The sequence below is a fragment of the Squalius cephalus genome (genome assembly GCF_949319135.1).
Source record: "Squalius cephalus genome assembly, chromosome: 22".
NCBI lineage: Eukaryota > Metazoa > Chordata > Actinopteri > Cypriniformes > Leuciscidae > Squalius > Squalius cephalus.
Window position 1 is genome coordinate 31,193,277 of NC_137143.1, and position 15,435 is coordinate 31,208,711.

A 15,435-nucleotide genomic window follows, 5' to 3' on the forward strand; every position below is an offset into this window, starting at 1 on the left:
CTCATCCTTTTCTTTGGGTCATTTTGAACCGAAAATTATTATTATTATTATTTATGTTAAATTTTGAGTGTTTCAAGACCCTAGGACTTTTGTCGCAATTGAACCACCAATACACACACACACACACACACACACACACACACCACACACACACACACACACACACAAATGGATTCGAGGAGTTTTGTGGTTAAAATTTAAAAAAAGTAACAAATCCTTCAATCGTGGGTCAATTTGACCCGCTTAGGAATGAATGTAATGCGAGGGATGCTTCAGTACACATATAAAAATCTAAAATTGCTCAAAATTCAAACTAAAAAATGCTAAAAGTTTGCCAAAAATTTTTTTTAATAATGTTTATGTGTATCTGAATGCATACTGAAGTAAAACTGACTTTAGGACCCAGTGGAAACAGCTCATTTGCTCCATCTAGTGGCAAGAGTCATGAAATATCATGTTATATTATTTGTTTTCCACAAGAGCGAGTCGGCAAAGACACTTACCGTAATGTAAGATATTTTAAGCTGAATTAAAAGGGTTATGCTTGAAATTGTGTTATTTTGAATTTAAGTTGAAAGAATGTGAGTAATTTGCTTAAATTACTATTTATTTATTATTTATTGATCAAATCTAGTAATTTAAAGGTAAATAACAAATAAAATAAAAAATCCAAAAAATGGAGGTTCCATCTGAAGAACAATGGATTTAACATGGTAATGCACTGAGGGATTCAAAAATGGATGTGCCATCATGTATCCTATTAAGAAGACATTTCTGTGTAATGTATTTGAATTGTTTAAAGGGTCTGTCATTGTTCAAAACACTATTTGAGTTGCTGACGGCAAGCTGTTTGAGCTACAGGAATATTTTTTAAATTACATTTAAGTATGGAATAATTGATGTTACACATGTGAAGTAGTAAAAATACTTTTTATGTACTTTTCCCAGTTTGAGAGATCTCTCAGTTATTCAGTTCACATTTATTTTGTATAGCACTCACAATACATATTGTTTGTTTTTTAACGTATGAAATATAATTTTTGAAAGACAAGTTGCTGTCTAATATAGCACTCCGGTCTTTAACTGTAGAAGATGAAGTTACAACACATCCTTTTATGAAAATTCTATTCTAAGAGATTCTGTGAACAGGTTTTTGGTCCAATAAGTAATACCTCAGTCTTAAATTAATTTAACAGAACAAAATGACTGATCATCCAAAATGATATATCTTTATATCTTTAACACACTCTGTCAACGTGGATAATTTAGAGATTTTATTTGGTCGTTATGAAATATATAACTATCATTGACATAACAGTGGAAACTAATTCCATGTTTGTATATTGAAAATAGCAGAGGTCCCAAAACAGAGCCTTGAGGCACTCCATAATTCACTGGTTAACTTGGATAATTCCCTGCTCAAATAAACAAAATGGTAACGGTCTGATAGGTACGATACCTTAATGCCTGTCCCTGAGTACCAGTGTAATTTTGTAGTCAATCTAAGAGTATTTTATGATCTATAGTGTCTATAGATCTAAGATTAAGATAGTGTTGAGAGACAGTCAGAAGCTAGAAGTAAGTCATTTGTAATTTTAACGAGTGCAGTTTCTGGGCTATCATATGAATTTTTTCATGGATATTATTTTGCAGGAAGGAGCAATTGAGTGGAGACTTTTTCAAGTATTTTATACATAAATGGAAGATCTGAAATAGGTCTGTAATTTGCCAGTTTATTTGGGTTTCTTAATGAGAGGCTTAATAAGTCTCGGGACATGATCTGGAGATAATGTTAAGAAGAGGCTCTTCTCATACGAACTCTTTCAGTAAGAGAGTTTTGTAGGTAATGGATCTAATAAACATGTTGTTGGTTTAGATGTAATGATAAGTTGATTTAGCTCTTGCATATAGTTGTAAAGCACTGCCATTGTTTTTGAGGGGTGAGGCTGAATCATAAAACAATGTCAAAGGTTGTACATTTACAATTGTATTTCTAATGCTTTTGATTTTCCAGGGAAGAAATTCATAAAGTCATTATCTGATTATAATCCCAAAGTCATGAGCACAACTGCATTAAACTCCTGTTCGACTATAAAACACGGTTCAAGAAGATAAAAGCATGGACAGGGACTTATGAGACTGGCTGTAATCCTGATAATCAAGACAATGAAGGAATTAAGGGGATTATTTCTTTTATCTTTCTTAGCCTGATCCTGCAGGAACATTGTGATTGAAGGGATTTTTTGTACAGTGATTGTTGGGTAAGAAGCTTCATGTAGACATAAGCTTGTCCACACTGAGAGAACAGGTTTATATGTATATATATTTGTGATATATATAATTATATATATAGCAGTTTTGATGTCACAGATTGCCTTTTCAGTGCATTGTTTGTGTTGTAATGCATGTAAGCATTAACATTTCACTACCTCAAAAAAACAAACAATTTTATTTCAGAATTTATATCTAAAGAAATCCGTAACAAATGGCTTTTGTTGTGCAAAGGATTGTGGATAATGTTGGCTCAAAAAGCATGCACTCCCCTCATAGTTTGATATTGGAAGCACTAATATTACTTTTGCACATTTGAGATGGATAATGTGCAAATTGGCAACTGAAAACCTTAATTAGCTCGTTTAGTAAGTTTTGTATTAACTGCTTTTTTATATCATTGTCATTAATTGTTGCATTTTTTTATTTATTTATACTTCACCGTTGCAGCACTTTGAGTGTAAGAAAGGTACAAATAAAATGTATTATTATTTTTGTTAATGTTTTTGGAATACTTTACAATAAGGTTTCATTAGCTAAATAAATTGGTTAACATGAACTAACAATGAACAATACTTCTACAGAATTTATTATTTTGAATGTTTATCTTATATACATTTTTAATATCAAAGATATATATCTTAACATTAGTTAATGCACTGTGAACCAACATTAACATTTTTATTAACTAACATTAACCAGGTTAATAAATACTTTAAGAATATACATATAAAACTCGAAAAATTAGAATATCGTGCAAAAGTTATCATTTTGATGATTATGGCTTACAGCTTATGAAAACCCCAAATTCAAAATCTCAGAAAATTCGAATATTACCTGAAATCAATAAAAAAAAAAAAAGGGTTTTAAATACAGAAATGACGGCCCTCTGAAAAGTATAATCATGCATATGTTATGTATACTATATTAGTTTCACCTTTTAATTTGAATTACTGAAATACATTAACTTTTGCACAATATTCAAATTTTTCGAGGTTCACCTGTATTGCTCATTGTTAATCCATTATAGTTAATTAATGTTAACAAGTGAGACCTTATTGTAAAATGCTAGCATTATTATAGTTGTAAAGATTAAGACTCTGGAAGATCTTGAGTTATGGTGACAGTCCTGAGCGTGCGTCATTGAGGCGCTGGCGCCGGGCCATGTCTGGTAGGTGTGGATCTCACATCTCGACCTCTCGGCCTCTCTGCAGACCCGCTCATGTGAACTCGAGCGGAGGATGGCAGTGGCAGGGCACGTGAAAGCTCTCCAGAACATCACTACACTAATTGTTAGACTGGAAGTACAGTCTGTGCCAAAGCAGTTCTTTCTGAGGTCCACATTGTGCCAAGACCGACGGCAGCAGAACAAAAGGCCTCTCTTACGCACGTCAGAACCAAAAACAAGCAGTAAACCCAGATTTCTGCTCACAAATCAAATAATACAGTCCTTTAGATTCCTGTAGCTCAAAAAAGGATGCACTGCACTCGTTTTCCAGGGCATGCATGGACTGAATACCTCGAATGCATGTCACACAAGCCTAATTATTCAGCACTAGCATCATTAAAGTCAGCATGAAATGAAAATTCACACATGCATGCATGTTATAGATATTATTGTAAACAGTTAATCTGCCCTAGTGAAAACTAAATATACTAAAATGTATTTTAAATATTTACTTATTAATATAAATACCCTGCAATTGTCCTTTTGGTATACTAAATTGGTGTCTGCTAAATTGGAACAACTAATTTTGTACTTTGGTATAGTTATCCAGAAATAGTGCTGAGGTTCAACTAAAGATATATTGAAGTATTGCGCTAAAGTGGAACTAATGCAAGAATACTTTAGGTACTCCTTAAATATCTTGCATTTAAAGATTGATATACAGAGATCATACTATCTAATACATTAATGTGATGTTTGTCAGTCGTAATAGTGTTTAGTAAAAGTGTTTTAAATACACAAACACAGACACATCATCATTTTTCTCAGTAAATATATTTCCAAAGGTGCTATTGACATGAAATTTTCACCAGATGTTGGTAACAACCCAAGTAAGCAATACATACAAAGAAACAAACAAAAATAATTCAGAAATTAAGTTATGTGTAATAATGTGAAATGACACAGGGGAAAAGTATTGAACACATGAAGAAAGGGAGGTGCAAAAAGGCATTGAAAGCCAAGACAACTGCTGAAAACTACAGTAATTAAAAAGCAATCCAGCCCCCTGTCCGTGCAAATTAATAACAGCTGGTTCAGTCCCAACGGATGGCCTACAAAAAGGTCTCATTGCCAAGGTGTCACACAAGACACATCTCATGATGGGTAAAAGCAAAGAGCTGTCTCAAGACCTTCGCAACCTAATTGTTCCAACACATAATGATGGCATTGGTTATAGGCACCATTCTCAGCTTCTGAATGTTCCAGTGAGCACTGTTGGGGCCATAATACAGAAGTGGAAAGACAATCATTTCACCATAAATTTGCCTCGACCAGTGCTCCTCGCAAGATTTCTGACAGAGGAGTGAAAAGAATAATCAGAAGAGTTATCAGCTCTTCAGCTGTTATTAATTTGCACGGACAGGGGGCTGGATTGCTTTTTAATTACTGTAGTTTTAAGCAGTTGTCTTGGCTTTCCATGCCTTTTTGCGCCTCAGCTTTCTTCATGTGTTCAATACTTTTCCCCTGTGTCATTTCACATTATTACACATAACTTAATTTCTGAACTTATTTTTGTTTGTTTCCTTGTATGTATGGCTTACTTGGGTTGTTATCAACATCTCACTGTAAAAAATTTCTAACCCTCCCAAATCAAAAATTTCAAGTGACCGATAACATCTAAATTTTTCAATTGGCCCAAGTGAAAATCTGTAAATTTAATTTTATAATTTACAGAATTTCACTTGGGCCAATTGAAAAATTTAGATGTTATCGGTCACTTGAAATTTTTGATTTGGGAGGGTTACAAATTTTTTACAGTGCTGGTGAATCCAATTATAAATCAATCCAATTTGTTTCACAGCTATAGAGATATTTTTTTAACATGTTCACGCAAAATGTATATGTAATTCAAATAAATTTAAGGCCAAATGTTTTTTTTAGTGTGTAGCAATGGTAATTCTTTACTCTCACTCCAGAAATCATGACTTGGAGGATGTGTTTCATCCATACGGCTCATTATCATAAAGGAAGTGGGCATGAAGCCGTCGGCACCATGTGCTCCTGATAGTGAACAAACCTTTGTATGTAAAAGATGGCAAGATTAGCATGCAACATTATAATGAGTCCATTGTGGAAAGACAACAATGAGAACTTTCATCTGACAGCGTGAGCCCGGGTCGGGCAGAACCTCTGAGAAGATCCGATCCACGCAAACACAGAAGAGAAGTACATGATCAAAGACACATTCCTCCAGCAGAACTGGGCTTGAATCAGGACACACACATCAGAGATCACACACTTAAATGGATATCTTTTATATAATGATGTAGTCTTATGTATAATGCAATTTTGTCTCAGTGAAGAGAACGGAGGGTCATGTTGAACACACTCGTCACTTTCACCATGTGTTAACATTGTTTCTTTCAAGTTATGCAGAACGAGATTAAAAGTAATTCTAAGTAGATGAAATTATTCTGCACATTTCATCATCATAAATCAAATCTAGATCTGTTTGTCTATAAATCTCTCATTATATTTTATATTTTTACTACAATTTTTATATATTGATAATATATGCAGGGGAATTCAAAAGTCTGAGAGGAACTTGGAAAATCTATTTTAAACTTGGAAATTATATATAAATGGAATACATATATAACATTTACATGAAAAATGTTTATATATATATATATATATATATATATATATATATATATATATATATATACATATGCAATTTAATGCGATTTTTTTCTACTAGTCTCAGACCTTTGTACCTCAATTTAGCTTATTAAGCATTTTAAAATATTCTTTCTTAATTTATGATCCTCACAAGCAATATTGTCATAAACATATTTCCTTTAAACTGATAAATTAAAGCCACTTTCACAAAGTTGAATAATAAATGAGAAGCCCCATCTCTCCACACATCACATGACAAAAACATTAAGGTGATTTATTGACTGATCATCACAACTTTGGTACTTTGACATGTCAGAGAACACAATATATAATCTCTCATTCACTCGCTCTCTTTCAGCGCTTTAAAATATACAAACACACAAACTGACAAGCTTGCGGCTGGTTTTTCTGCCAATAGGCCTATTTGGATAATTAGCATAAAATTGTCTTGATATATATAAATGACCTCATAGTCATAAAAGTGCACTTTCTTGGAAAGTTTGCATATTTCATTTTCACGATTAGTCAACTGTTTCTCATTAGAATCATATTCACATGATGTGCAGATCTGGGTGTCAAACGAGCTTATAATTCATAAATAGCTTGCAACAGTACTGATGATTTATAATCACAATTAAGGGTAACACTTTACAATAAGGTTCCGTTTGTTAGAATTCACTACATTTAACATGAATTATGTTAATTATAACACTTACTAATACATTATTAAAATCAAAAGTTAATATTATATTTAATAGACCTGAGCTGACACGAACTAACAATAATAGTTGTATTTTTTCCATTAACTAGCATTAACAAAGATTAATAAATAGGCTACTTTAGCAATTGTTAGTTGATGTTATTGAATAATAGGACCTTATTGTAAAGGGTTACCAATCTGATAAAAAATAAAATAAAATAACAGAAACTAGCAGCATTTATTTACAATCAACTCACATATATCTGATCAATCGAGACCATTGAATAATTATCAGTGCAGCGAAACATTAGTTGAAGCAAAACTGTGTGTTTGACGGACCAGAGGTTTAATATCTCACACATACTCTGTCCTCCTGCGTGATGGAGACCGTTCCGGACGCGTAATGCGCGCTCTGTTTAGCGGGATAGACTGGTGTAATGGGCATGTTTCCTCTTGCTGATACAAGCAAGAGGTGACCAACAAGAAGCCAGCCACCACATGCAAACACCCAGCGGTCCACCCGAAGAAGAGCGCGTCTCCAAACTCCCAGCGAGGAACCACGCTCGGCACGCTCTCGTCGAAGAAGCGCAGGACCGTCAGGTGCGCCACGTACGACACGGGCACGAGCGCGAGCACTCCTGCAATCAAGCCAAAGATCCCACCGAGCATTTTCAGGGTCCGCTTGGCCCCGAAGTTCTCCGTGCGTCTGCAGCTGTTCACCAGGTGGATGCCCGGGATGGAGAAGGACAGGCCGATTAAACCTGCAGCCACCGTCGCGCACATCAGGATTCTGGCGAGGCGAATATCAGGAGGGAGCCCCAGCAGACTGTCGTACGGCCGGCACTCGGTGACCCCGAGATCCTGCACCACACATGTGCCCCACAACCCCACCTCGAAGCTCTCCGATGGCAGGAGCTCCGTGGAGAGCGTGAGCCAGCTGGGCATGGCGGTGGTGAGGAGCGAACACAAGCAGGCGGCCAGCGAGAAACACACACCCAGCAGCTCCAGAACACACACTCCAGGGTCCATGACCACCTCTCCTCCTCCTCCTCCTCCTCCTCCTCTAGTAGTCAGTGACTGAGGAGTGGCATGAGTGTTTGCTGATATAGGCTAGGTCCGACGCAGAAGTATAATGAGGCCTTGAGGAGTCGCCGCGCGTCATCTCTCGCGTCGGGTGGGCAGAAGCGCGCGCTCTCTCTCTCTCTCTCTCTCTCTCTCTCTCTCTCTCTCTCTCTCTCTCTCTCTCTCTCTCTCTCTCTCTCTCTCAGCACAACAACATCATTCACATCATGTGCAGATCAAATGAAAACACACACTCTGTTTTGCACTGATAATAAGTCACTGTCTCTAATGATTTGAGTGGATTGGATTAGATTAGTACATCATTAATTTGGTAACACTTTACAATAAGGTCATATTAGTTCATTAATAAACCGTCCCGTGTCGTGTATAGTCATTTTTACTATATTTTAGTTTGATAATGTTTTTTTATTTTGTATTTTTGTAAAAGAAGATATTTTGAAGAATGTGGGTAACCAAACAGTTGCTGGTCCCCATTGACTTCCAGGAAAATACAGCAACTGTTTGGAAACCCACATTCTCCAAAATAACTTTTATTTTCAACAGAAGAAAGAAACTGATTCGTGGTTAAAACAGCTTGAGAGAGTAAATTATGAACATTTTCATTTTGGGGGGAACTATCCCTCTAATGTTAAAAAACAACAAAACACAAAGAGAAAATCTGAGAACTTTAGTAGTAGCTTTAATAAGAATCAATGCATAATTTATACAGTGAAGTCTATGTAGTGTTTTATTTTTATATTTGTTAATTTAATTTCTTTCTTGAATGCTATACTGTTAAATACACCTACTGTAGCTGAAAAAAATAAAGCACTGTTTATTTCATTTGTATATTATATTGTGTAATGTGTATCGTAATGTGTATCTTTGTTCTTATTTTTTAATAATTTTTCTAATTTCTAATTTCTATCTTCGCCACTTTGGCCTAAATGTCTGCCATTCTTTTTTATTTTATATGTTGTTACCTTGTAAGGCTTTGTTTTTAAAATAGGGGTGTTTGGCTGTAATGCTCAGTCAATTGCAAAAATAGTAAAACCAATTTGAAAAAGAATCGTGATAGAAAATCGTGAATCGTGATTTTCCTGAAAAAATCGTGATATGATCATTTTGCCATATCGCCCACCCCTATGAGGTCATTTAAAGACAATGTTATGCCAATTATACAAATACTACTTGAAAACCAGCAGCAATGTCAACTTTGTCTGCTTTTATATTTTAAAACACTGAAGAGAGAAAGTGAATGTAAGAAAGATGATATTATACCTCATGTTTAATTTAATGCACACTTTGCCAGTGAGAGACATTTAGAGAACTGATTACGTCTACTTTCCTAATTCATGTTCTTGGTCTTATTAGGTTTTTTTTTAAATAAACAATTCATATACAGCGCAGAATAGAGGAGGGAAACCTGTAAGGAAAAGCTCCACCTTTACAACGTTTAATTTCCAAAAATAATAATGATAAAACAAACAAATAAATAAATACAAATGTATGTATAGAAATAAAAAAAACAGAGATAGAAAAAATGAAAATTGATGGGTTAAATGACAATTTACTTTATGTCATGATTCCTGTTTTGTGTTCCCCTTGTCTTGTGTTTAGTGTTAGTGTTTCCTGTTTTGTGCTGTGTTTTTGTAGTCCTTTGTAGTTTTTCCTTTTGATTAGTTCATGATTGTTCCCAGGTGTATCTTGTTTCCTCATGACTTAAAAGCTTGTTTGTCTCTGTGTATTTAAAGCCCTTGTGTTTCACTTGTGTTTACTTTGTCAGTTGTTGTACGTGTAATGGTTGCCTGTCTCTGTGATTCCCCTGGTTTTGTTCCTTTGTTCTTCGAGTTCTGTGTACTACGGTGACCGGGAGGGGACATGTTCGGTTCACTTATTTTTGTCGTGGCCACAACATATAAACTCGTGGGAACGTCATAATATCTCGTGGGAACGTCATATTAAGTCGTGGGAACGTGATTATAAGTCGTGGCCACGAGATCATTTTGTTGAGGGAACGATTATATTTTTCTCGTGGCCACGACTTCATATTTTGAGAGAACGACATCTATTTGTCGTGGCCACGAGTTATGTTGAGGGAGCCACAGCGGCCAATACTGTAACCGTATAGCATTGACTCTACAGCAGAGATGGAGATGACAGAAGAAATAACATTTTACTTTAAATTAAGAATGTCATAAAAAGATATAGTGCGGTCTTTGGCATCCTTAAATTGGATGGGCTTTTTTGTCGCACTTTTGCACTGGCATGAAGTTGGTTTGACGTTGGACGTTCGATATTCGCATATTTAGGCCTAAACGTTTCTAACTTCAATATCATTTGAAGACAATGACTTACAGTCATAAAACCAACTGTACACTGTTCACCCAGGTCTCATGTATGATGCACACCTTTTAGATTTTTGATATTTATGACAATAAACTGCTAAATCATATGCAAATTGCTATGTATTTCACTACTGTCACATACCTGACACCTAGATGAACAATGTACAGTTGGTTTTATCACTGTAAGTCATTGTCTTCAAATGCTATTGAGCTTTAAATATGGTCATATTCTGTATATGATCACATACAGTAGTGCAGTATATAGCAATATTTGCATATGATTTAACAGTTTATTGTCATAAACATAAAAAATATTAAAGGTGTGCATCATACATGAGACCTATATGAACAATGTACAGTTGGTTTTATGACTGTAAGTCACTGTCTTCAAATGCTATTGAGCTTTAAATATTGTCATATTCTGTATATGATCCCATACAGTAGTGAAATACATAGCAATATTTGCATATGATTTAACAGTTTATTGTCATAAATATCAAAAATATAAAAGGTGTGCATCATACATGAGACCTATATGAACAATATACAGTTGGTTTTATGACTGTAAGTCATTGTCTTCAAATGATATTGAGCTTTAAATATTGTCATATTTTGTGTATGATCCCATACACTAGTGAAATAGGCCTACATAGCAATATTTGCATATGATTTAGCAGTTTATTGTCATAAATATCAAAAATCTAAAAGGTGTGCATCATACATGAGACCTGGGTGAACAGTGTACAGTTGGTTTTATGACTGTAAGTCATTGTCTTCAAATGATATTGAAGTTAGAAACGTTTAGGCCTAAATATGCGAATATCGAACGTCCAACGTCAAACCAACTTCATGCCAGTGCAAAAGTGCGACAAAAAAGCCCATCCAATTTAAGGATGCCAAAGACCGCACTATATCTTTTTATGACATTCTTAATTTAAAGTAAAATGTTATTTCTTCTGTCATCTCCATCTCTGCTGTAGAGTCAATGCTATACGGTTACAGTATTGGCCGCTGTGGCTCCCTCAACATAACTCGTGGCCACGACAAATAGATGTCGTTCTCTCAAAATATGAAGTCGTGGCCACGAGAAAAATATAATCGTTCCCTCAACATATGATCTCGAGGCTACGACTTTGCATCGCGTGGCCACGACATAATGATGTCGTTACCTCAACAAAATGATCTCGTGGCCACGACTTATAATCACGTTCCCACGACTTAATATGAATTAATATCACGTTCCCACGAGTTTATATGTTGTGGCCACGACAAAAATAAGTGAACCGAACATGTCCCCTCCCGGTCACCGTAGATCTGCTTTTTTTTTTTTTTCAACTAAAATTCACATTTATTAACGTTTTCTCTCAATAAACCAGAGTTGTGCACAATTCAGAAATATTGGAGAATTGATTTCGAGGTTCTTAAATCCAATTCCTAGATTTTTTTTTTTTTTTATGCAATAACAAATACAAAACAACCATAAATGAGCAATAAATGAACATATAAACAATACACAGAAAAAGAGGGTTACATTACATAAACATAAAGAATATTAAGAGAGCTTAAATGATTGACACCAACGTAGAGTCTTACAAGCAGCAGAGTTTTTAGAATTCCTCAAGGAGTTCAAATATGTATCAAAATCTTTCTTAAAAATGAAAAAGGAAGGAGTTTTCTTTGAAAACTTACACTTGTGAATATAAAATTTGGCAAGAAAAAGTAATAAGTTGAGAATAAATTTAAAATGATAATGGTCTACTTTCAGAGAGTCACCAAAAAACACAATTTTTTGGCTTATATAAAAGTTTACAGACATGTATCTTTTAACAAAATTTGAAAAGTCAACCCAAAATATTTTGCAATACATACATTCCCAAAATAAATGAGTAATTGTCTCATCAACCTGATGACAAAAGGTGCACAAAGGGGAGATACTATTATTAAATTTAGCAAAATTATAATTAACTGGATAGCAATTATGAATAATTTTAAAAGATACTTCAACAACTTTATTAGATAAAAATAACTTTTTCTGAAGGAGCCAGAAATCTTCCCATACTTATTATCAAATTTGTTGCTCCAAAACACCGTAGATCTGCTAGCGCCTGTCTTGTGTCCAGAGAATGACGGGCTCTGTTGTGTCTCTGCGCAGTCGTTGCGCCGCGCTGACGTTCGCGCACGCGCAGTGAGCGCTGGCTGTATAGACGCCGTGACGTCATCACTGTATGTCGCCGTCCTGTGACTGTCCTGCTGCATCAGATTAATCTGATGTTATGATGGATAAACACCTCAAACCATCACTGCATCTCTGATCTTAGTACACGTACAGCGACATGGCGGAGGCAGATGGTGAGATTCATGTTTGTATGATCAGAGTCATCGTGCACCTGCTCTGTGTGACATCCGTGTTATTATTATGGGTGTATTCTGATGCATGCAGGGTCTTTAATTCTTCTTAGTTTATTCAAGCATGTGTGTTTTAACATTCTGCAGTCACACCACCTGTGACATCTGAGGGATATTACTGTCAGGCCTCTGCGTGCGTGAATAAAGGTCCATTGTGACCAACCCAAATGTTAAACAGCTAAACATCTGCTGTAACATATGACTATTAAACGACACGGCAAAAACTAGACCTCGACATGTACCATGGTAGCATTCATTAATATATAAATATATACGGTAACACTTTATTTTACAGTGTCATTGTAACATATGTTACAAACCCTAATCCTAATACTAACCCTATAGTAAGTGCATGTATTTACTTAATATTAATCAGTACTAATTACACTGTAACAACGACACCTTAAAATAAAGTGTAACCAAATATACTTTGTGTTTAATAATATGTGTGTATATATATTATTATATTTATTTATACATTAAATAGTATGTGTATACACACACACACATATATATATATATGTATATATATATGTATATATATATATATATATATATAATATCTGTATGCATACATATATGTTTGTGTATATGTATATATATATATATATATATATATATATATATATTAGTATTTTATATAAATACAAACTTTAACATTAGATGCGATTAATCGATTTGACAGCACTAATATATATATACAGTAATGGAATTTATATATATATATATATATATATACCATTACTGTACTATAGTACTGCTACAGTATTTTATAAGAATATGCATTTCATCAGCTGCATGTTGTTGCAATAAATACTGTAATATTCACTTTCATAAATGTTTTATTTTATTTTAAATAAACACTTATGCAAATGTATAAAAAATACATATTAATTGTTCCTAGTGTATATTAATGTTTTCTCGTATGAAGTGCATATTCCTTCAATGGCATCCCAGAATGCACCTTGTGAAGTTGGATGAGTGAATGTCCAGGTAGTGTTAAGTCTTGATAATCTGGTTGTTCTGCGCAGGCACCAGCAGTGCGACTCCCACCGAGGAGATGAACGGCGCCGGGAACCTGATGGACTTCCTGGACGAGCCGTTCCCAGACGTCGGCACTTATGAGGACTTTCACACCATCGACTGGCTGAGAGAAAAATCCCGAGACACGGACAGACACCGGAAGGTAAAACACCCTGGCAGACGCTGATATTGTGATACACAATTTCTATTTTTGTAGCAGGGGTTTTGAATGTTGGTTTCAGACAATTACTGCATCCTTACTATGCCATAAATTAGGATGTTGAATGAATTTTAGCCTATAAACTCAAAAAATCCTGTATCTTCCTATTTATGTTAATGTTCCTGGACCAATAACTGAACGTGCATTTGATTCATCAGTTAATCATGAGGTTTTGTGTGTGTTTGCAGATCACCAGTAAGAGTAAAGAGTCCATCTGGGAGCTGATCAAGAGTTTGCTGGACGCCTGGTCAGGATGGCTGGTGATGCTTCTGATTGGCCTGCTGTCAGGTGAAGAGACACGCCCACTTATGATGACATCACTGGCCAAAACACTTAACTTTCAACATGTGTGTGTCGTCTAACGCAGGCACGCTGGCCGGAGTGATTGATCTGGCTGTGGACTGGATGACGGATCTGAAGGAAGGAGTGTGTTTGTCTGCGTTCTGGTACAGTCATGAGCAGTGTTGCTGGACGTCTAACGAGACGACCTTCGCCGACAGAGACAAATGTCCTCAGTGGCAGAAATGGGCTGAACTGATGACGGGATACACTGAGGTAGAGTGAGGGATAAGTTAAAACTCATTTTTAAGCAATGATTTTTTTTGCATTTATCCCAAGGCTGCATATGGCTTAGTGTAATTAAATAAAAATAAAAGTTGCACTGTTCTCAAAATAAAGTTGCACTGTAATTATGATTATTGTTATTATTATTATTAAATAAATAACATATTATTTAATTATATTATTTTTTCTTAAATACTAGATTTTTAAATTTTACAGTTAAAATATAAAAAGTTATATTTAAATAGTTAAAATATTTTTTTTCTTATTTTGTTTAATATTTTTATTTTGTAAACAACTTTTATTTTTCAAATTGTGATTGCAATTTTTATCTGAAAAATAAATATTAAATATTCGATTTTTTTATTTCACAGTTCTTGTTTTGTTTAATATTTTATTTAGTAAATTCTAATAATGATATATTTATTATTAATTATATCTTATTATTGTTTGTATAAATATAAATAATTTAAAAATAAATATAAATATTTTTTATTACATATATATATTATTTTTTTATTATTTTTATTATTTAATTTTATTATTATTACTATTATTATAGCCATATTGACATTTAATCACAAAAAAATTTGTCAAATTATGTGGCACTTATTTATCAATCTCAATTCTATTTTCCTCTCGTATCGTGCAGTCCTCGGCTGTGTTCGAAATCGCCCCCTATACCCTCATTCACTATTCTCCACATTAGTCCATTAATATAGTTTACTTTTAGGGAGTGATTGAAATGGAGTGAGTGAGTTCGGACCCATTCGGCGTGTTACTATCACAGTGCATTATGGGTATTCTCTAGCCATTGAGTGTACAACGGTGGCATGTTTTGTTATTGCGGTGCAGTTGCTGTTTCCTCAAATAGTGCCCTATCTAAGGGTATAGTGAGCAATTTCAGACACAACCCGAGTTTGTAGTCTTCTTCATATTCTCTTATACGTATCTCTGTGTAATTGTGTGCTCAGGGCGCTGGAGTGTACGTGCT

At 34.7% G+C, this 15,435-nt stretch overlaps 2 protein-coding genes across 2 annotated transcripts in view; one reads left to right on the forward strand and one right to left on the reverse strand.

Moving 5' to 3' along the window:
* Positions 1–6,434: 6,434 nt before the first annotated feature.
* Positions 6,435–7,868, reverse strand: LOC307150794 (putative claudin-24). Its single transcript, XM_079858324.1, has one exon. It carries the CDS (start codon positions 7,848–7,850, stop codon positions 7,176–7,178), a length of 675 nt encoding a protein of 224 aa, XP_079714450.1. The 5' UTR covers positions 7,851–7,868; the 3' UTR covers positions 6,435–7,175.
* Positions 7,869–12,420: 4,552 nt separating this feature from the next.
* The window catches only part of clcn4 (chloride channel, voltage-sensitive 4), a 16,655-nt gene continuing 13,640 nt past the window's right edge, over positions 12,421–15,435 (forward strand). Inside the window, exons 1-5 of the mRNA XM_079857807.1 lie at positions 12,421–12,580; positions 13,669–13,823; positions 14,069–14,168; positions 14,248–14,435; positions 15,416–15,435. The exon at positions 15,416–15,435 is cut by the window's right edge and continues 103 nt beyond it. Of these exons, the coding sequence (XP_079713933.1) occupies positions 12,565–12,580; positions 13,669–13,823; positions 14,069–14,168; positions 14,248–14,435; positions 15,416–15,435 (479 nt within the window). The 5' untranslated portion in view covers positions 12,421–12,564. The remainder of the gene's footprint in view (positions 12,581–13,668; positions 13,824–14,068; positions 14,169–14,247; positions 14,436–15,415) is intronic.